At 32.5% G+C, this 8781-nt stretch overlaps 1 protein-coding gene across 1 annotated transcript; it reads left to right on the top strand.

Annotated features, from left to right (window-relative positions):
• The first annotated feature begins 283 nt into the window (after positions 1-283).
• LOC114418770 (RGG repeats nuclear RNA binding protein A-like) lies at positions 284-4569 on the top strand. Its single transcript, XM_028384272.1, has 7 exons — positions 284-747; positions 1611-1935; positions 2014-2079; positions 2213-2345; positions 2642-2797; positions 2892-2948; positions 4068-4569. Exons 1-7 carry the CDS (start codon positions 555-557, stop codon positions 4242-4244), a joined length of 1107 nt encoding a protein of 368 aa, XP_028240073.1. The 5' UTR covers positions 284-554; the 3' UTR covers positions 4245-4569.
• Positions 4570-8781: the final 4212 nt, after the last annotated feature.

An 8781-nucleotide genomic window follows, 5' to 3' on the forward strand; every position in this document is an offset into this window, starting at 1 on the left:
ATCCATTAGAGATGTTCTTAGTTCAATTGATTCAATAGTGAATAGGTTTTTTTTTTTTTTTAAATTTCACACTTGAATACAAATGGTTATGGATAAAAAAATACTAATACACACATACTAGACTCAATATATTTATTTTAAAAAAAATTAGGTCACAAATTAATTTGTGAAGTCAAAAATAAATTTCAAACTAAAAAAAAGACAAATAAAAATAAAATAATGTGGGAATTGCACGAGGTTTTGTAAGCAAACACTGCCAAGCGAAGCAAGCTAAGTCCCAAAACACAAATAAATTGAGCACATAAGAGATTAGGTTAGTGTCACTCTTTCGCCTCTCCCTCTGTCTCTCCCCTGCGGCTAGGGTTTTGTCTTTCACTCACTCTCTTTCTTTCTCCGTTCTTCCTTTTTCTCTCATTTCCCTTCTCTTTCGATCTGAATAATAATCAACCATGGAACCGTCGCTGAGTTAACCCTTTTTTCTACGCCGAGAGAGAAAGTAGCGGTTTGTTGTTTGGGGTTTTTATTTTCCTGAGAAGGGTTTGTTGTGTTTGGAGATGGCGACTGCGAATCCCTTTGATTTGTTGGGTGACGACGCCGAGGACCCCTCGCAGTTGATCGCGGCGGAGCAGCTCAAGGCCGCGGCGGCCGCGGCCACGGCGCCGCCCAAGAAAGACCAGGCCAAGCCCGGAGCTCGTGGCGGCGCGCCGGCCCAGTTGCCGTCGAAGCCCCTCCCTCCCTCTCAGGCTGGTTAGTTTTCAAGGCTTCGATTTTTATTTCATTCTGTTTTTCATTTGTAGTTGAAAGTTTTGCTTTTTGTTCGTATATGTTTATCTGGGTCGTGAAATTTGTAGCTTTTTGTTGATGGTTAGTTTTCAAGGCTTCGATTTATTGCGTTGTTATTTTAAAAAAGATGTGGATTTTGGTTTTAGTTTGGTTCCTTTTTTATTCACCTTTTCATTTGTGAATGCAAATTTGCGTTTTTTCATATTTATTTATCTGGGTTGTAAAATTTATGGCTTTTGTTGAGATGGGGGTTAAGATTTGTTGTTTTAGAAAAGATTTTTGTTATTTTTGGGTGTTAATTGTTTCTTGATGGTGGTGGTTTGTTGTATAGACTCTTTTGCTTTTAGTTTTTTGGACAAAAAAAAAGGCTGTTTCATATAAAAAAAAGTTTTCATGAGTATTTATTTTTTATTAGTTTTTTTTTTGGTGGTGTACGAGAGATTAGTGGGAATACGATGCTTTTTCTGTGTTACATATGCGGTTGAGCTTGCTTTAGTTGTTGTCTGTTTGTTTGAAACATGCAATAGGTCTCTGATTGCTTAAATCTTGGTTTTTGGGTAGAAGTTGCAGTTCAATTAAAAACCTCAGTGAGAAATCTGTTCAAATATTTTTTTCTTATTGATCCCCCTGTTTTTATTTGTAATGTGGTATAGCATAACTAGAATTGAAAGATGATTAGTATTAGTATATTTATACTTTCAGCGTTTGAACGTTTGTTGAGTTTATTTTGACATGTTTTTGTTGGTACCTTGATTCCTGAATGACCATTGCATTGATGATATTCCTTGTGTTGCTATTCTCATGTATTTTTTTTTCTTGTCTTATAGTGAGGGAGGCTAAAAATGAAACTTCTTACGGCAGCCGTGGAGGTGGCCGAGGAGGTGGAAGAGGATTTGGACGTGGTCGTGGTGGTGGTGGCGGCTTTGGCCGCGATTTTTCCAATGATGACAACTCATCAGCCCCTGCTAATCAAGGATCTTTTGAAGGGGATTCTGGGAATCACTCAGAAAGACGTGGTTATGGTGGACCTCGTGGGCCCTACCGTGGTGGTGGTGGTGGTCGCGGTCGTCGTGGAGGTTTTACCAACGGTGAAGTTGGTGAAGAAGGACGCCCAAGAAGAGCATTTGAACACCACAGTGGGACTGGACGAGGGTAACATTATAACCAACTAACATTTCTTTCTTGAACTTCTGTTTCTATATATAATGATATCAATTGTTCCATTTGCAGAAATGAATTCAAACGGGATGGCTCTGGACGTGGGAACTGGGGTACACAGAATGATGACATTGCTGTGTAAGCAATTCTTTGTATTCATAATTTTAATAATAATGAAGTTCAGATCAAAATATTCATAAAAGAGTCTCATGTTTTCAATTGACAGTTATTGATGATTTCATTTATTTTTCCTTTTGATGTTATTTCATAGGGTTACTGAGGAAGTGGTGAATGAAACTGAAAAGAATTTTGCTGATGAGAAGCCTGCAGGCGAGGAAGATGCACCTGAAGGAAACAAGGACTGTCCTGCCAATGAAAATGAAGAAAAGGAGCCTGAGGACAAGGTGAATGCCTCTTGTGAATGAATGATGGATCATTCAGATTAAGCTTTGATTGTCTGTTAACTGAATTTTGTTGGCTGCTTTATTTACTTGGAAGAATCTGTCAGTCTTTTTCTTGATGATGAATTGTTTAGTCTATAACATTGCTTTACATTTTGGAAAATGTATAGACTTGGGGCTTCAATTGCATTTACTATTCTTGCTCGTATGCGGCATGCTTTTAGTGGGTTATGTTTGAAATTTATATTCTCTAGGTTATTGTTCATCCTTTGCTAAATGGAATTTAAACTGTTTTGTAGGAGATGACACTGGAAGAGTATGAGAAGGTGCTGGAAGAGAAAAGAAAGGCCCTGCAGGCACAAAAAACTGAAGTAAGAAAGGTGGACATCAAGGAGTTTGCATCCATGCAGCCACTGTCTAACAAGAAAGAAAATGATGAGATCTTTATTAAATTGGTGAGAATTTCTGGCCTCACTTTTGCCCTTAATTTGTAATCATTTTTATATTAATTTATTAATGTTGCCTAACGATGTTTATATTTCTTTCCAGGGATCTGACAAGGATAAACGCAAAGATGCTCTAGAGAAGGAGGAGAAGTCTAAGAAGGTGTGACTTTGTGACATTTTTGTCTTTAATTACTTTGTATTAAGCTCCATGAATAACCAATTTCTTCTCCTAACGTGTGAAAAAAACCTGCCTCCAATATTTATAATTTGTAAGGTTATTAGTTGCTTCTATTCTAACCTTTTACCATTTTGGTGGCCTAACAAACAGAAATTTAATTTAGTAACCCCATTTCAAAACACCAAATTTGAGGTGTAAAGTCTTTTAGTACTTAATTTGGTGTTTTGTGGTATTTGGAAGATGCTGTAAAACATTTGATGATAACAGATGACAGAAAGTGATAAAAAAATTATGCAAGTTAAGAAACATTAAGCTGTTCAGCTTTTCCATACTGGAAGTAACCCATTTCTCTGTATGATGACCTGGACATGCTGATTAGCCTTGATGTTTTGGATCTAATCCTAATTGTTTTTTCTTGTGATTATTGTGGTAGTTTGGTCAGTTGTTACAGTGAAGAGATTCATATGCCATTATCCAACTTTCATATTTCATTTTTGTTTTGAAATTAAAGGTTCATAATGACAACCACACCATGTTTGGTTTTGTAGTTATGCTAGCTTGATGATTTACCCAAGTGTGTTGTATGTTGATATTGATATTGGTTCCCTCAAGACTATTATTGTCTGTCTGGATTATGTTTTTAGTCATAATTTGTTTTGTCACTTATTATGGCAAATGAAATATAAGTGATAAATGTTGTTTTGCCTTGTAGATTTAAATGAGACATTTTTCTGTGAATTATGTATGTACTGTGGTTCTTATCCACTTCATAATATAAACTGATTTTATCCTACCCCCTTCATATGATCTTGTGACCTTAGTAATCAATTATCAGAAATCAAATTCAGTGTTATGAAAAGCTTATATTTAATAACTATTTTGTTTCCATGTGCCCTGGTTCTATTGTTCATTTTCATTCCACTTGTATTAGTTTGTATGTTTTTTTTTTCTTATGACATTTAAATTATATCCACTTGTGCTTCTTAAAAGGATTTTAACAATGAATTGTCATCCTTCACGTCTCGCTCTATTAATTTTATTTGCACATTTTCTGCTGGTTCTCCTAACTTTGTTTTTTAAATGGACTTTTCATATTCTTAGTCTGTCAACATCACTGAGTTTCTGAAGCCAGCTGAAGGGGAAAGGTACTACTCTGGTGGGCGCGGTCGGGGACGTGGCCGTGGTTCTAGAGGAGGTTACAGTGGAAATGCATACAGCAATGTTCCAGCTCCATCAATTGAGGATCCCGGGCAATTCCCAACCTTGAGTGGCAAGTGAGGTTTTCCAGAACCCTTCTGACATTTCCCTGTCCTTTTTTGTCAATTTTGGGTTCTCTGATTTGGACTTGAGCAGGAAAAAAACTTTGGTAGTTGGATTTCCTGAATTAGAAAGGTTATTATTTTGACTTCTATGCCTTAAAATGTAAATTTAGGTTGTTCTTCATACGTTGTAGCCTTTTCTTGTGTTTTTCTGTTACTATGGTTCGACACTCTGGGGGGGTTATATGGTGGCGGATAAGACATAAATGTTGTTGAGTTTCGTTTTATTTATAGATTGAATTCTCAGTTTTGATTTGAAATTTGGGTTATATATATGCCCTTTATAATTCTAGTCAGAACAGTTATGGGTTATATATACCCTTGATATATGGACAAGTTTTTTCTTCAAAAACCTGTGGTGGTATGGCACCCCATAAGGGTGCATAATATGAAATTTCAATGGCATTGTCGTATATGCTTTGCCGGCTTTTAAAGAAGTGAAATTTATGAAGTTGAAAATGAATCTCTTTCCAAGTTGAGCTGATGCTCTTGAAAATGAATCTCTTTCCTATTTATATGATCCAATGGCTTAATTCACTAAGATTAAAAAAGTAAATTTAGTTGATAACAATAAATAGGGATGGGTAAGCAGGTCGGTCCGTCTTGCATAAGGTTCGTTCGCATAAGTCCGCATTGGCAGCGGACCGGGCTAGTCCGCTCTGTTTTTTACACGGATCAAATAAATTAGTCTTCTCCCGTCCTGTGGATCCCGTGGGTCAAATGAGCCCATTCGTAGGTCTAATTTTAAAAGAATTTTAATTTTAATAAAAATATAATTTAATCAAATTAAGTTTTATATAGATGTATATAAAATCTTTATAATTAGTCAATTATATTAATAAAATAATGTCTTAACAAAAGAAAATCTAAAATATAAAATTTAAACATCTTCAACAAATGATTTCATATTTAAAGTAGCTTGAGCCTTTTCTATTTTCATATTTATGAGTACAATAATAATGAATCAGTTTCAACAAAAATAGGATAAAAATAAATTTTAGAGAGACAAGAGATGTATTTTGCGTGGTGGTGCGGTGGTGAGAAAGTTGAGACCGTAACTGCGTGAGTGAGTCGCCTTGTTTTTTAATACAATCATGATGTCAGTTATTTTTTATAATAAAAATATATTAAAATATCTTTAAAAATATTTATTTAATAATTATTTAGTTTAAATGTCAAGAATTTATATTTTTACTGACTTGTAGATATGAAAAAGATAAATTAAAAGAAAAAAAGATCGAAAAAAGATCAAAAAGAAAAATTCTTAGCATGTTATCATTTATCTTTTTTTATCTTAAGCTTTTATTTCCGTTATCTTTTATTTTTCTTATCTTATCCTTTTTTATCTTTATCATCTTTTAATTTAAATATTTTATTTTTATCTTTAAATCTTTATCTTATCTAATATATTTCTTTATCTGTTATTTTAAAAGAAAAGTTTAAAGTGATCAAATCTAATGCGGGCTGCGGGTAACCCGCGGACTCCGCGGGTCAAACCTGCATAGTCTCAAGTTAAGCGGGACGGACCAAAAAATATGACATAATCATATACGTTTAAAAGTCGTAACCTACGCGGACCGCGGACCCTGCGGGCCAGTCCATGGACCTGGTCTATTTACCCACCTCTAACAATAAATGTTATAAATTTATTTATTTTTAAAAAAATATCATTGTCATTAATGCTTCTCTTTCTTTTAAATGCATGTTAATATAACCTTTCTCTTATTTAATTAGAGGTATTTTTAGTCTACAAATAATTAATGCATGAGGCATTATGTATTGTATAAAGGAATAAATAAGTTTAAAAAGTTGGGTTTTTATAAATAGGAACAGAGCAAGTAACACGTTTTGCAATCTTTAAAACACTAATTTTTTTAACACCATTTTGATCAAGTTTTATTGAGTCGCACAGTTTGGGATTTTACATGATGTTTTGGTTTAAACTAAATTAGTAGTTAAGAGTGTTGTTAGTTTTGATATTGAGGTAAACCTCATGTCACACAATTTCATTTTCCCAAAGTAGATGGATCAGGTAGAGAACAAGTTTTCAATGCACGTGGAAGCCTTTAATTCTGCCATTTTTTTTATGGTTCTGGTCTCAACTAAACCTTAGTTTATGGGTACTTTTCCTCCTAAGAACCAATGGTTTCTTGTCACCCATTGAAACCGTGTGCGTAATATAAAATTGCTGGTTTGTAAAGAACTAAAATTCAAGTTGAAAACGAATAGTAATATATTTGCAACGTGATCTATAAGGCTCTTTAGAAGTGGAACAAGCAGTTTTTGTGTGCGTTTCTTTAGATTTGACTTAATAGGAATTACCTAAACACTTCATCATTTTCGTTATCCGTTTTCTGTGCGTTGTATAATCGAACATAAAAAATTGATAAATTGGAAGCGAACAACCTCGCAAGACTGCAAAGACTTTAAGATTTGAAGGTGTTGTTGAAGGACAAAATACGAAAAACATTATAGTCGAACATGAGTTTGATTCATCCTTGAATGAGCTCCAGTAAATGTAGGTCAAAATTTTGTATGGTTTTACAGGTTAAAATATCAATATATCCAAGAACAATTTTAATCTATGGACAGTTTTGAACACTCAATTTTTTTTTTCATTTTTTCTTCAATTATTAAAATTGACATGGGATTCCTCAAGACACACACGTAGTTTATTTATTTTATGATTTTTTGTTTAACAAAGATGAAAGAGAAAATTTTAAACAAAAGATACTAAAATATGCAATAGTAGATATATTGAATTTCACTTTTTTTCTTTCTCGAGATTATAATGTTCTACAGTCTACTCTATTTTAATCTAACAAAAAAAAAATTATTAGTCATAGTGAGAAATTATGAACTAATCTCTTATAATAGTTCTTTTCTCTTCAATTTCTAAGGTCCTTGAAAACTAATTTTTAACTTCACATTATTGATTTTTAAACTTTAGTAAATAAATGGTATTTTAAACGCTTATTATCAACTTTGGAACTTCACTTGATTTTTATTTTATAAAAAAAATTCAGAGTTGACAATAGAACTTTAAACTAATTATCAATTCCGGTGAGTTTTTTTATATTAAAATGAATTAAGTTGCAGCATATATGATCTTTTATGGGAGATAAATGCAATTTTAAAAATAAAAAGATTATGCGGAGAGGGGCGGATTTTGATTTCTTTCTTTCTCTCTTTTTTGATATCAAAATTGATCTTTATGTGTTGCTGGATTTGTTTTCTTCTAATTAAAATTGATTTTTTTTCCTGACCTGACAAGGGAGGAAATTTGGTTTTTTTTTTCCCATTAAAATTTGAATTTATTTGCTAATCTGGCTATCGTTGTACAACTTGTTGCATGAATAGCGTTACTCCAATGAAAATAACTCAAACTTATTATTTGTAATCTTAAAAAATTGTCATGAAATTATAATTCTGATTCAAGAGAATTCTAAACATAAAAAATTCAAATGTCAAATTCTACTAATTATATACTAAATTTAGCCAAGTCTTCTCTGTCTCTAAGGCCCACTGGATTGTTTTCTAGTTGAAAGCGCTGAATATGAAGGTGTCAGCTCCATGAACAGATAAAGGTAGAGTAAGTAAAACAAAGGAAAATATATGCTGAAGAGAAGTCTAATTATAATGACCTAAGAGATGTCCCTTTTATAAAACTCAGAAACAGATGAGTATGTCCACGGGAATTTACAAATCAAGAGGTGGAAGATAACTTTATATAGAGTATTTTTTTTGTCCTCGGAAATTTAAGGAAAAAAATATCATTGCATACATAATTTATAGACAAATTCATTACGGAAGAGTCTTATAGTATTTCTTGATCTTTATATTTAGAAATGTGGTCCATGAAACCAAAAGCAAATATGAAAAGAAATATAATAACAGAAGATTCATGGATATACCCTTAATATTTAATGGGAATAAATAATTTCAAAATCACAAATAAAGTCTCCGATCTTTGTTAATTTTTCCTCAAATGAGTAATATTCGTTAGTTTTATAGAAGTGCACTTGACTACCAACATGATATTATATAGCTAATAGATATAATATTATCCTCTAAGTATTAGATTAGGAGTTTAATTCTAGGTCTATGCAATTAAAAAATTATTCTAGAATGGTGCGATTAAAAAAAACATTCTAACAAGTATATTACGGAAGAGTATATATGGAAAAACAAGAAGAGTCACATAAATCCAAGTGCCTTCTCCATGTTAAAATCAGTCTAATAATGAGAAGGGAAGAAAGAAAAAGTCGCAATTTAATCTCTAATAAAAATTAATATTTTAACAATTAATGTGGATTAATCCTTTATTCTTGATTGATAAATATCCTAAGTTCATTTAAAAAAAATACACTTGAGTCACTTCATTCTTTCTTTCTTTAGTCAAAGAAAATCATTAATTTCAGTTTAAATCCATATAAATTGTATTCTTTCTGTTGATTTAATATTTGTAAGGAATTAATTTTTTATGTGCCTTTCTT

Source organism: Glycine soja, chromosome 7, assembly GCF_004193775.1.
Source record: "Glycine soja cultivar W05 chromosome 7, ASM419377v2, whole genome shotgun sequence".
Classification (NCBI taxonomy): Eukaryota; Viridiplantae; Streptophyta; class Magnoliopsida; order Fabales; family Fabaceae; genus Glycine; species Glycine soja.

What these genes read in the sequence shown, in the direction of transcription:
- LOC114418770 (XM_028384272.1), top strand. Translation starts at nt 555, where the DNA reads ATGGCGACTGCGAATCCCTTTGATTTGTTGGGTGACGACGCCGAGGAC. An exon ending in ATGAGATCTTTATTAAATTG is followed by an intron (nt 2,798 to 2,891) that starts GTGAGAATTTCT and finishes ATTTCTTTCCAG; the next exon opens with GGATCTGACAAGGATAAACG. An exon ending in AGGAGGAGAAGTCTAAGAAG is followed by an intron (nt 2,949 to 4,067) that starts GTGTGACTTTGT and finishes TCATATTCTTAG; the next exon opens with TCTGTCAACATCACTGAGTT.